Source organism: Tachyglossus aculeatus, chromosome 23, assembly GCF_015852505.1.
Source record: "Tachyglossus aculeatus isolate mTacAcu1 chromosome 23, mTacAcu1.pri, whole genome shotgun sequence".
NCBI classification, from domain to species: Eukaryota; Metazoa; Chordata; class Mammalia; order Monotremata; family Tachyglossidae; genus Tachyglossus; species Tachyglossus aculeatus.
In genome coordinates this window covers 16,354,755-16,368,592 of record NC_052088.1, presented here as the reverse complement: position 1 = coordinate 16,368,592, position 13,838 = coordinate 16,354,755, and the positions used below count along the sequence as shown (strand labels likewise).

Sequence of the window (13,838 nt, the reverse complement as noted above, 5' to 3'; positions counted from 1 at the left end):
CACTGTTCTAAGCACTGGGGTGGTTACAAGGTGATCAGGTTGTCCCACGGGGGGCTCACAGTCTTAATCCCCATTTTACAGATGAGGTAATTGAGGCACAGAGAAGTTGCTTGCCCAAAGTCACACAGCTGACAATTGGCAGAGCTGGGATTTGAACCCATGACCTCTGACTCCAAAGCCCATGCTCTTTCCACTGAGCCACGCTGCTTCTCGATAATCTAGATAACTAGATAGGTAAGGGTAGATACTAATAATCTCATCCTATCCCGATTGGTTTACTGCATCAGCCTCCTCTCTGATCTCCCCACTACAGTCTATACTTCACACTGCTACTTCAATCAATTAATCAATCATATCTATTGAGCGCTTACTGTGTGCAGAGCACTGTACTAAGCACTTGGGAAGTACAAGTTGGCAACATACAGAGACAGCCCCTACCCAACAGTGGGCTCACAGTCTAAAAGGGGGAGAAAAGCACTGTTCTAAGCGCCGTGGGGATACAAGGTGATCAGGTTGTCCCACGTGGGGCTCATGGTCATCGTCCCCATTTTACAGATGAGGTAACTGAGGCTCCGAGAAGTTAAGTGACTTGCCCAAGGTCACACAGCAAACATGTGGTGGAGCTGGGATTCGAACCCATGACCTCTGACTCCAAAGCCCGTGCTCTTTCCACTGAGCCACGCTGGAATGAATGGATCCACGTAAATAGGAGGGAGAACAGGTATCTAACCCTCATTTAAAAGCTGAGAAAACTGAGGCCCAGAGGATGATTTGCCCAAGGTCACATAGCAGGCAAGAGGCAGCAGGATTAGAACTCAGGTCATCCAACTCCCAGGCCCATGCCCTTTCCACAAGGCCACATTGCTTCTCTAAAATGCACTCACACAAAATGCATCTAATACATTCACAATAGATTTGCATAGGTGAGGCATTTCCCAAACTGAACTTTTTTAAACAAAAGCATTAAATACTAAAAACCATTTAAAAAATAAAAATTTCACCTAGTTCTTTTCAAAAACACAACCCGAAGCATTTTATTATCCACTTTCCCTTAAGAAAAAAATCACAAATGCAGGACACAGATTTCGCTCATTCTTTATTTGGAATACAGAGCACCCTGCTAGCCCTGCAGCTCTACAAAAAAAACCAACTGGGACTGTGACATCTTGTCTTGAAAGCGAGTGATTCTTAGGCAGCTTTCACAGGTACAATGACATGTCAATGGACCGTGTTTGAAACAAACCCTGTTTCATAACTCTGTTCGGCAAAACATCAACAAAATATTTGCTACAAAATTTCTGTAGAGTGTTTATTCCCATGTACATTTTCCCATTTTTAACCCTCATCTTCCATCTGGAAAGCTATGCTCAACCACAGTATGATTATTACACATTTGATAAGGATAATAACTTCTTAAGGCCACATCTATAGAGTAAGGTAGATGGTAGAGCAAATTACGGATACACTTGGAATCCCCCCATCCAGTTCTGAAAATTAAGGCAAAGGGAAGGAAAAAGCCTCACCCCAGTATAAGAACATGTACAATTGTCACTCTTCTCACTGCTATACTTCAGGTAGAAAATGAGCCCAGAACACCTTCTTAAGACAGAACTTTCTTCCTCAATCAATTGCCTTCTGATTAATCAGCTGTGTACCTTTGAAGAGGTAGGGCCAAGAATTTTGTTCATTCATTGTTTCAACAGCCCATCTTCTGGGTGACTATAACAAACTCCATATGAAATTTTAAGAATCCACTATAAAGGAAATACGTACTATGCACCGGACATATAGGAACCCATTTCATTTTGAAACTCCTTTTAACTGAAATCAGCCTGTTTGATCCGAAATGACACTCAGCTCTCCATTAACACAGGGGTCAGGGTCTTGACTGACCCTGCTTAAAGAAAAACTTAAAATTTGTCTACCCGCGCCTTGACAGGCACCACTCACATCTGTACAACCGCTTCTTCCTATATTATAATTGCATTCTATCCAGGCAGACGTGCCTTGTCAGAAGAACGTCCCTGGAAAACCCAACATAATTCTACCAAATACGCAAAAATGGATTATGGAAAAACTGAGTGTAATTACTAAGTTGGCTGAGGGGGAAAAGACCGCAAGGTGAACAGTGGTTTTAAAAGCCCTTTTTTCCAAGGGAACTGACAACATACAATGGACAGGGGATCCGTAATTCATAGCAGGAGATACACATTTAAAGATGTACCTTAAAAAAGAAACTATAATTGCACTCGAGACAACCACCAAACCTAACCATCCTCTCTGGCCGCCGTAGGCCTCTTCTAGGGAGTGCCATATGGCTTACTCTAATGCAGCCACTACCATAAACATGATCACCAGGGATTTATCGTGAACTAGATAGGACTGAAAGTTTTAGTCACGTAACATTCATTGAGCTCCGGGTGCAGGAGGCCACCTTGGATACCGTTATGGGAAACCCGGTGCCTACGATTATAAAAGATGTCAACATCAGAGCTGGGTTTAGCAATCATTTCTTACACAAATGGCTTCCCCCAATACCAGTCTTGAAAACAAATAATGTTGTCCTTTCATAACATTAAGATTATACTCTGTTGTAATCTCAAGTTTTGTTCAAATGAATTTGCAAGCAAAGTTCTAAGGTATGGAAGTTTTGGCCACCAATAGCATTATCCTTTAATATTCGCCTCAAAAGTCTTTCATTTTAATAGGCTTCATTTTCTTCTGAATTATCTTAACCACTGAGTCATTTTAATTCACTTTTTAGTAGTTGGCAGTGCTGGATGATGAGAATGATGACTCTTTACTCAAACTTCCAACATCTCATTACTCATAATGGGAATTTTCTTGATTTCTCATGGAGAAAAAAGAGAACCGCGAATCTCGTTTATCATCCTCTTATTTCTGAACCAACATTTCAAATGGTAATGGTCTATCAGCAACAAGATCATTTCTCTGGAATATGGAGGGAGGCGAGGGCAAGATATCCGTGTCCGTGTGGAAAAACCTAGAAGAAATTCAGCTAAACGAGGTTCAGTTGTTGTCTTTTATCCACTGCTGAACCCACTTTATAATCTGATCTAAATTATTTTCTAGTTCTTCTGGAGTATTGCTAGGCAGCTGATGCACTATTTCTTTCTTGTACGATGCCATGGCTTCTTCATAAAGTATTTGGAAAATTTCACACTGAATGTTGTCTTGTAGTTTCTTCTCGCTATATCCCCTAAAAGGCAAAGAGGGGATTAGGTGCATACAAAGAAACGGAAATAATTCCTTCATTTACAAGTCCAGTCAACCCAGAAACTGAGTGAAGTTCCTGAACGGGGGTCAGAAGGCATCATTATGTTTTCTGTAAATTCACTTTACAGCCAGAAGAATAGAGCTGTCTTAAAATCAGACGCTGGAAACTTGCATAAATGGATAATCCAAGTTCTGAGTTCTAGTCTAAGATTCCCCTCTGGTTTTCTAGATAATGAACTCATGTAGCATGTCAATTTTCCACCAATGGCTTTTACGCACCACTCTGTGACTCTACCCCGTAAGCTAAGTACTGGTGTCATGCAGAGTACCAAGCGCTTAGTACAGTGCTCTGCGCACAGTAAGCGCTCAATAAATACGATTGATGATGCAGAGGCTCCCCCAGGCCAGCACCTACCATATCAATCAGTCGATCGTATTTAATGAAGCAGCGTGGCTTAGTGGAAAAGAGCCCGGGCGTGAGAGTCAGAGGATGCGGGCTCTAATCCTGGCTCCGCCACTTGTCTGCTGGGTGACCACGGGCAAGTCACTTAACTTCTCTGTGCCTCAGTTCCCTCATCTGTGAAATGGGGATTAAGACAGTGAGCCCCACATGGGACAACCTGATCTACCCCAGCACTTAGCACAGTGTCTGGCACACAGTAAGCGCTTAACAAATGCTATTATTATTATTATTACTGAGCACTTATGGGTCAATGGCTTGTCATCTTCCTGCCGCATTTCACTGCCAACTCACTCTGCGTTGGAAGCATGTCTATTCTTAAATATGCACGCAAAACCCCCATCACTCAGTAGCACCATTACCTTTGATGTGCCAGTCTAGCTGTATCAAATCAATGGTATTTATTGAGTGCTTACTATGTACGGGGCACTGTATTAAGTGCTTGAGAAAGTATTACGCAGCAGAATTAGCACACTCCCTGCCCATAGCAAGCATATAGGGTTGATATCCTTTCTTTAGGATGTGTAAGGCAGTTGTGATTCAGTTGCTTAGGCAGTGGGGCACTGAGATTTGCTGAGCATGCCCCAAGTAGTTTTTTCATTTTTTGTGTGTGTGTGTGTGTGTTTGGTTTTCAAAACACCACTACCCTGAAGAGTGGGCAGCACACTTAAAAAAATATGCACTATCCTTTCTCCCCAATGGGGAATCTCACTGGAGATGCTGGGACCCACAACAAGGCTCTTAAGTAGACTGCTCTACCTCTGGTGGGATGCTACACTTTGTGGACACTCAACAGACAAAGAAACTTGATCAGTAGTTCAAGAATATGTACGAAAATTTGTCGCCTTCTAAGAGGCAAGTCTGCGTCTTTACCTGCTTTCCAGTCTCTTATACAGATGGGAGTTTTCTGTCCGGAGCACAAACACTATGTGAAACCATCGTTCGGGAAAGAAGTCGCAACCGTGATAATCCACAATAACCCCACCATTTCTCATTTGATCTTCTAGTTCATCAACTACCTATAGAAATAAAGGTGCACATAAAGAGATGCTCTCTATGAAAACTAAGATAAAATTTCCATTTTAATAAAAACACGCAAGGTCTTTTTAACAGTAAACTTACTCTGTCTTCATCCAAAATGGGACACTGATATTCTTCATCAAATCCATCATATAACTGCTCTAAAAAAAAAAATAAGCTTGTGAATGAGCTTGCTTTTAAAATGTCAGCTGCAATGAGATACCTCAAAGTTACGTGGTGGTTTTTCAAAGTTATGATCGTCGATTAATATCTGAATGCCCAGTGGGTATATCAGTGGCTACGATACGATTTCTAGGTGTAGGATAATGGAATTTTTTTTTTAAAAGCTATTGTTTTGGTATTCTCTGGTGGAAATAAATAATCACTAAAATGAAGGACTCGCCTACGAATCGATGCCTTATCGTGGCAGGAGAGTTTGCTTACACTGGTGAGGCTTAGAGCGATGCCACACGGGGCTAGCCAGAATGGAAAGGTCTAAGCTGAAGTGTCGGACAGAGTTGATTCACCTGTGCCGGGCAGCAGGGGCTTGGGAAAGAGTCAAAGGCGAATGATCAAAGGCAGCGGCACAGACTCAAGACTTTACTGTGCAGGTGGCAACGATAAACCACTTCCGTATCTTTATCGAGAAAATTCCATGGATACACATCCCAGAACCACTTTATGACAGAAGATGGGACGTTTGAAGAGGGGGTGTCCATGGAGTCTCTATTGGGTGGGAAAACGACTCGACGGAATTTGCAGAAGGAAGGACTACGGTTCTAAAAAAAGGCTTTACACATAAAATTTCAATCTGAATTATTCTGTCTCTCTAGACTGTAAGCTCACTGTGTATTCTGTTGTACTCCATTCATTCAATCGTATTTGTATATATGTATATGTTAGTAAATATTTATTACTCTATTTATTTTACTTGTACATGTCTGTTCATTTTATTTTGTTAGTACGTTTGGTTTTGTTCTCTGTCTCCCCCTTTTAGACTGTGAGCCCACTGTTGGGTAGGGACTGTCTCTGTATGGTGCCAACTTGTACTTCCCAAGCGCATAGTACAGTGCTCTGCACACAGTAAGCGCTCAATACGATTGATTGATTGAGCGCTTACTGTGGCAGAGCACTGTACTAAGCGCTTGGGAAGTACAAGATGGCAACATATAGAGACTATATGTCCCTACCCAACAATGGGCTCACGGTCTAGAAGGGGGAGGCAGACATCAAAACAAAACATGTTGGCAGGCGGCAAGTCGTCAGAACAAATAGAATTAAAGCTAAATGCACCTCATTAACAAAGTAATAGTGCTCTGCACGCATTAAGTGCTCCGTAAATACCACTGAGTTATTGACTGATTGATTCAATGAGCAGATTCCTCTTTGCTCCCTTCTCTCCACTCCCTCCTCCCCCATTCCCCTTCAAGTTAGGAACTTAACAAATAAAATAAAAGCTCCAAGAGCACCTTCTAATACCGAGGCTTTCGGCCAGAGACACAAGCATCCTCAGGCATTCTTGAAAGCATCCTAGGACAGCAACAGAGGCAGCTCCAGTGGCTCCTAACTCTGGCTCGGCTGAGTCCAGTGCTCTGCACATAGTACGCGCTCAATAAATACGTCAATGAAATTCTGCCCAGGCAAGCTGATGGGGTAAAAACTCAGGGAGCAAAGGATGGCTTCCCAACACACAAATCAGGGAACACAAAAACGAGGAGAGGACGGCAGCAGAAGCGGCTTCTCTTTCACCAGTTCTAGTTGCTGCTCCCGCTCCTCTCCTTTGGGTTTGTCTCCAATCTATCAGTGGTATTTATTGAGCGCTTAATGTGCACAGCGCATTGTACTAAACGTGTGGGAGAACACGGAACAATAGAGTTGGTCTCCAGGGGTTATTCTCCTAACTTTACTGGTGGGGGAAGAAACGGAGAAGGGCACAAGCGGGGACAAGTGAGATCTCATCATCATTTTGAATTTGATATTTATGATATTTATTACTCTATTTCTTTATTTATTTTACTTGTACATATCTATTCTATTTATTTTATTTTGTTAGTATGTTTGGTTTTGTTCTGTCTCCCCCTTTTAGACTGTGAGCCCACTATTGGGTAGGGACTGTCTCTATATGTTGCCAATTTGTACTTCCCAAGCGCTTAGTACAGTGCTCTGCACATAGTAAGCGCTCAATAAATACGACTGATGATGATGACACCATCCTTTAAAAACTCACAGGGCATTTACCAAGTCAAACATGACTATTTTAGATAGTTCTGAAAGCTTTAATAAAGACTGATTTTCATTCAGGAACCTCAATGCCTCAACCAAAAGTTGAGGTTCAGAGAAGTCGGCAAAAGACTTGAGCCGTATCTAAGATTGGATCAGAATTATACATGATATCCCAATTTCCTAGCTAAATTAACGCTAGCAAGTCAGATTACCTCATTTTATTACATGCATTACATGGGAAATAGACAGTGCTTTGCACATAGTAAGCGCTTAACAAATACCATCATTATTATTATTATGTATTCATAGCGCATAAAATGCTTCACCTCTGTATCTCAGACTGTGAGCCCTTTGTAGAACAGAGATGGTGTCTAATCCAGTTATCTTCATATACAGTAATAATAATGGTACTTGTTAAGCACTTATTATGTACCAAGCACTATTTTAAGCACTAGGGTAGATAGAAGTTAAGCAGGTTGGACATAGTCCCTTATGGGGCTCGCAGTCTAAGTAGGAGGGAAAGGATTTAAGACCCACGTCGCAAATGAGGTAGAAGACACAAAGAAATTAAATGACTCGCCCAAGGTCATGGGGCAGACACCTCGCAGAGCGGGGATTCAAACCCAAGCTCAAGTCCTTTCCATCAGGCTACAATGCTATCTCACGGCACTTGAAATCTGTTAAGTGCTCGACATCATTTTTTAAAAAGAGGACAGATATACCACAGAATTGTCATGGGAATCAAAACACGCATCCTGCTTTTTCATTCATTCATTCATTCATTCATTTCATTCCTCCAATCGTATTTACTGAGCGCTTACTGTGTGCAGAGCACTGTACTGAGCGCTTGGGAAGTACAAGTTGGCAACATATAGGGACGGTCCCCTACCCAACAGCGGGCCCACAGTCCAGTTGATAAACGTTTGAAATGTTTAAATGCTTGGACTATTTCATTTCCCCAGTGCAACACTTACTTTCTCTTGCCAGATCACCGACATTGACGTAGTTCAGTTCCGCTCTTGTAGCGAGTTCTTTGCCCAGTGTGGTCTTTCCTACTCCTGGGGTGCCTTAAAAAGCAATCACAAAATAGGATGACGGGAGGCGGCGGCATCAACTCCTTAAGGGAATGAAGGCTACAACAGCCGGCCAACTCCCCGGCAAGGTTCAGCTGCAGTCTTTCCTTCAGAAAGGCGAGGATTTGAAATTGCTTCCAGTTCTGGGACTGCCTCTGTCCTTCCCAGTCAGCGGAATTAGTAGGCACTCCGCACTGTTATTACAATTCCCATGGGATACCTCCACGAAGACCAATCAATCAATCGTATTTATTGAGCGCTTACTGCGTGCATCATCATCAATCGTATTTATTGAGCGCTTACTGTGTGCAGAGCACTGCGCTTGGGAAGTACAAGCTGGCAACATATAGAGACGGTCCCTACCCAACAGTGGGCTCACAGTCTAAAAGCAGAGCACTGTACTAAGCGCTTAAGACCAGAGATCAGATGGCGAGTAAATCAGTGGTGGAAGCAGATAGGAAATAATCATAATAATATAATAATATGGATGAAATCACACTTCATCCATGTTACTACTCACTAAAGGATTCATTCATTCAATCGGATTTCTTGAGCGCTTATTATGTGCAGAGCGCTGTACTGGGAGCTTGGAAAATTCAATACACCAATAAAGGCCAGAGGCAGGATAGGATAGGACAGAAATGACTTTGACCGGCTATTGGCGTGGCTTATCCCAGCAGGTCTCCAACTTGCTCACCCTGACTTTAACACGCTCAGGGGAGAATCCCCCCCGGCCCTCTTCGGCCCTGTATGGACCGAGAGCGAACCTGTGCCTTAAAAATATTAATGATGGTATTTGTTAAGCGTTTACTATGTGCCAAGCCCTGGGATAATAATAATGATGGTCTTTGTTAAGCACTTAATAGGTGCCCAGTGCTGTTCTAAGTGGGATAGATCCAAGGTAATCAGGGGGCTCACGGGGGGCTCACAGTCTCAATCCCCACCCAACAGGTGAGGTAACTGAGGCACAGAGAAGTCAAGTGGCCTGCCCAAGGTCACACAGCATACAAGTGGCAGAGCTGGGATTAAGGACGGGGAAAGAGAGAATGGGGGAAAGGAGGGGGCTGGGATCACAGTTAGAAAGACCTAGGTTCTTATCACGTCTCTGCCACTTCAATTCCAATGTATTTATCCTTCATTCATTCATTCATTCAGTAGCATTTATTGAGCGCTTACTGTGTGCAGAGCACTAAGCGCTTGGGAAGTCCAAGTTGGCAACATCTAGAGACGGTCCCTACCCAACAGCGAGCTCACAGTCTAGAAGGGGGAGACAGACGAGAAAACAAAACATGTTAACAAAATAAAATAAATAGAACAGTAAATATGTACAATACTTATCGAGTGTTTACTGTGTGCACAGCACTGTACTAAGCGCTTGGGGAAGAACAATACAGCAATAAAGTGACAATTCCTGCCCACAAGGAGCTCACAGTCTTAGTGGGAAGCGTGGAGACATCAACACAAGTAAATAAACACTTGACTGCTGTGCGACCTTAGGCAAGTCACTCACCTTCTCTGTTGCCTCAGTTACTTCATCGGTAAAATGGGGATTACCCGCGTGGGGCAGGGTCCGTGCCCGCCTGATTACCTTGGTTACCCCGGTCCTTACTACAGCGCCTGACACGTTCAGTCATATTTTGGGGTGCTTAAAGAGAAGCAGCGTGGCTTAGGGGAAAGAGCCCGGGATCGTGGGTTCTAATCCTGACTCCGCCACTTGTCAGGGAGATACAAAGCTATTAGGCTGCCCCAGGTGGGGCTCACAGTCTTAACCCCCATTTTCTAGATGAGGTCACTGAGGCCCAGTGAAGTGATGTCCTCAGAGTCACACAGCTGACAATAATAGCAATAATAATGGTATTTGTTAAGCGCTCACTGTGTGCCAAGCGCCGTTCTATGCGCTGGGAGAGATACAGGATTATGAGGCTGACCCACGTGGGGCTCACAGTCGCAATCCCCATTTTACAGGTGAGGTAACTGAGGCACAGAGAAGTGTAGTGACTTGCCCAAGGTCACACAGCGGACAAGTGGACTTAAGTAGTAAGTGCTTAACAAATACCATCATTATTAGTGTGTGCGGTGCGCTGTACTAGGCGTTTGGAAAGTACAATCCAGCAACGAATAGAGGCCATCCCGGCCCACATTCATTCATTCATTCAATCGTATTTATTGAGCGCTTCCTGTGTGCACAGCACTGTACTAAGCGCTTGGGAAGTACAAGTCGGCAACAGATAGAGACGGTCCCTACCCAACAACGGACCCACAGTCTAGAAGGGGGAGACAGACGGCAACACAAAACACATCATCAGAATGATGGTATTTATTAAGCACTTATTCATTCATTCAATCATACTTATTGAGAGCTTCCTGTGTGCACAGCACTGTACTAATAATAATACTAATGATGATGGTATTTGTTAAGCGCTTACTATGTGCCGGGTACTGTTCTAAGCACTGGGGGGGTGGGGGGAACAAGGTGATCACCCTGTCCCACGTGGAGCTCACAGTCTTCATCCCCATTTTACAGAGGAGAGAACTGAGGCCCAGAGAAGTGAAGTGACTTGCCCAAATAATAATAATAATAATAATGGCATTTATTAAGCGCTTACTATGTGCAAAGCACTGTACTAAGCGCTGGGGAGGTTCCAAGGTGATCAGGTTGTCCCATGGGGGGGCTCACAGTCTTAATCCCCATTTTACAGATGCGGTAACTGAGGCCCAGAGAAGTGAAGTGACTTGCCCAAAGCCACACAGCTGACAATTGGCAGAGCCGGGATTTGAACCCATGACCTCTGAAGCGCTTAGTACAGTGCTCTGCACACAGTAAGCGCTCAATACGATTGAACGAATGAATGAATGAACTCTTTTCACGGGGCCACGCTGCTTCTCTAACAAATACCACCAAACGAATAACAAATACAAATACCGCCGTTTAACAAATGCCACCATCATTAATATTATAATTATGACTATGATTAATATGGGGATGTAGGCTGGGAGCTCTTTCCACGGGGCCACGCTGCTTCTCTAATACCACCAAACAAATAACAAAAACAAATACTGCAGCTTAACAAATGCCACCATTACTAATATTATTATTATTACCATTATTAACATGGGGATGAAGGTTGGGAGCTCTTTCCACGGGGCCACGCTGCTTCTCTAACAAATACCACCAAAAAAATAACAAAAACAAATACTGCCGCTTAACAAATGCCACCATTACTAATATAATAATTATTACTATTATTAATATGGGGATGAAGGCCGGGAGCTCTTTCCACGGGGCCACGCTGCTTCTCTAATACCAGCAAACAAATCACAAAAACAAATACTGCCGTTTAACAAATACCACCATTACTAATAATATTACTTTTACTAGTATTAATATGGGGGTGAAGGCCGGGAGCTCTTTCCACGGGGCCACGCTGCTTCTCTAACAAACACCACCAAACTAATAACAAAAACAAATACTGCCGTTTAACAAATGCCACCATCACTAACATTATAATTATGATTATTATTAATATGGGGAAGAAGACTGGGAGCTCTTTCCACGGGGCCACGCTGCTTCTCTAACAAACACCACCAAACAAGTAACAAAAACAAACACTGCCGCTTAACAAATGCCACCATTACTAACATTATAATTATGACTATTATTAATATGGGGAAGAAGACTGGGAGCTCTTTCGACGGGGCCACGCTGCTTCTCTAACAAACGCCACCAAACAAATCACAAAAACAAATACTGCCGCTTAACAAATGCTACCATTATTAATATCATTATTAAAACTGCGCTTACCAAATGCCATTATTATTATCATTATAACGCTTATTAATATGGGGATGAAGGCCGGGAGCGCTTTCCACGGGGCCACGCCGCTTCTCTAACAAACACCACCAAATCACAAAACAAATACTGCCGCTTAACAAATGCTACCATTATTAATATTATTATTAAAACTGCGCTTACCAAATGCCATTATTATTATCATTATAACTCTTATTAATATGGGGGTGAAGGCCGGGAGCTCTTTCCACGGGGCCACGCTGCTTCTCTAACAAATACCACCAAACAAATCACAAAAACAAACACTGCCGTTGAACAAATGCCACCATTACTAACATTATAATTATGACTATTATTAATATGGGGATGAAGACTGGGAGCGCTTTCCACGGGGCCACGCTGCTTCTCTAACAAATACCACCAAACTAATCACAAAAACAAATACTGCCGCTTACCAAATGCTACCATTATTAATATCATTATTAAAACTGCGCTTACCAAATGCCATTATTATTATCATTATCACTCTTATTAATATGGGGGTGAAGGCCGGGAGTTCTTTCCACGGGGCCACGCCGCTTCTCTAACCACCACCAAACAAATCACAAAAACAAATACTGCCGCTTAACAACTGCTACCATTATTAATATCATTATTAAAACTGCGCTTACCAAATGCCATTATTATTATCATTATAACTCTTATTAATATGGGGGTGAAGGCCGGGAGCGCTTTCGACGGGGCCACGCCGCTTCTCTAACAAACACCACCAAACAAATCACAAAAACAAATACTGCCGCTTAACAAATGCTACCATTATTAATATCATTATTAAAACTGCGCTTACCAAATGCCATTATTATTATCATTATAACGCTTATTAATATGGGGGTGAAGGCCGGGAGCGCTTTCCACGGGGCCACGCCGCTTCTCTAACAAACACCACCAAACAAATCACAGAAACAAATACTGCCGCTTAACAAATGCTACCATTATTAATATCATTATTAAAACTGCGCTTACCAAATGCCATTATTATTATCATTATAACTCTTATTAATATGGGGGTGAAGGCCGGGAGCTCTTTCCACGGGGCCACGCTGCTTCTCTAACAAACACCACCAAACAAATCACAAAACAAATACTGCCGCTTAACAAATGCTACCATTATTAATATTACTATTAAAACTGCGCTTACCAAATGCCATTATTATTATCATTATAACTCTTATTAATATGGGGGTGAAGGCCGGGAGCTCTTTCCACGGGGCCACGCCGCTTCTCTAACAAATACCACCAAACAAATCACAAAAGCAAATACTGCCGCTTAACAAATGGTACCATTATTAATATTATTATTAAAACTGCGCTTACCAAACGCCATTATTATTATCATTATCACTCTTATTAATATGGGGGTGAAGGCCGGGAGCTCTTTCCACGGGGCCACGCTGCTTCTCTAACAAACACCACCAGACAAATCACAAAAACAAATACTGCCGTGTAACAAAAGCCGTCATTACTAACATCATTATTATTATTATTATTATTATGACTATTATGAACATGGGGATGAAGGGTGGGGGCCCCACGTGGGCCCACGTGAGGGCCTCGGATTTCCCTGGGCGCTCAGACCAGTGGTCGGCACATAGTAAGCGCTTCCCAAATGTCATCATCCTGACTAACCCAGGCCGTCGGGGGGGGGTTGGTGGGGGTGGTGATGTACTGAACGCTTCGGCCGGCCTCCCTCCCTCCCTCCCTCCGTCCCCCCCGCTCCCCCTCAGCCCGGACCGGTCAGCAGGATGTTGGGCCGCTTCATCCTCCCGCCGGCGGCGGGGGCGCGCAGGGCCGGGCACGGGGGCGCGCACGGCTGCGCGCGCACCTCCTCGGGCCTCCCGCGCACGCGCCCTGCCCCGTGGGGCGGCGCCCTCCCATTGGCCGGCGGCCCCCCTGGGGGCCCAACGCGCCTGCGCAGGCGGCGGCGGCGGCGCCGCGCCCCCGTAAATGGGGGTGGTGTCGGAGGCCCCCGGGGGGT

The 13,838-nt window shown here is 43.7% G+C and overlaps 2 protein-coding genes across 3 annotated transcripts in view; both read right to left on the bottom strand.

Annotated features, from left to right (window-relative positions):
* Window positions 1-2,510, bottom strand: part of CCDC125 (coiled-coil domain containing 125) — a 34,182-nt gene extending 31,672 nt beyond the window's left edge. The window contains exon 1 of the mRNA XM_038765561.1: window positions 2,444-2,510. Coding sequence (XP_038621489.1) covers window positions 2,444-2,510 — 67 coding nt within the window. The remainder of the gene's footprint in view (window positions 1-2,443) is intronic.
* On the bottom strand, window positions 1,080-13,638 carry AK6 (adenylate kinase 6). 2 transcript variants are annotated; one of them, XM_038765482.1, is made up of 5 exons: window positions 13,595-13,638; window positions 7,915-8,007; window positions 4,820-4,878; window positions 4,571-4,716; window positions 1,080-3,220 (listed from the first exon to the last, which is right to left on the bottom strand). In XM_038765482.1, exons 1-5 carry the CDS (start codon window positions 13,620-13,622, stop codon window positions 3,031-3,033), a joined length of 516 nt encoding a protein of 171 aa, XP_038621410.1. In that variant the 5' UTR covers window positions 13,623-13,638; the 3' UTR covers window positions 1,080-3,030. The 2 variants fall into 2 exon arrangements, with proteins under 2 accessions (XP_038621410.1, XP_038621411.1); XM_038765483.1 differs by lacking the exon at window positions 13,595-13,638 and adding an exon at window positions 8,534-8,564.
* Between the last annotated feature and the right edge of the window lie 200 nt (window positions 13,639-13,838).

Excerpts from the sequence above, each read along its gene's own strand:
- AK6 (XM_038765482.1), bottom strand. The coding sequence starts at position 13,622 with ATGAAGCGGCCCAACATCCTGCTGACCG. Across the intron at positions 4,879-7,914 it reads CGGTGATCTGGCAAGAGAAA|AGCAGTTATATGATGGATTT; the intron begins GTAAGTGTTGCA and ends TTTTTTTTTTAG. Across the intron at positions 4,717-4,819 it reads CCATTTTGGATGAAGACAGA|GTAGTTGATGAACTAGAAGA; the intron begins GTAAGTTTACTG and ends TTATTTCTATAG.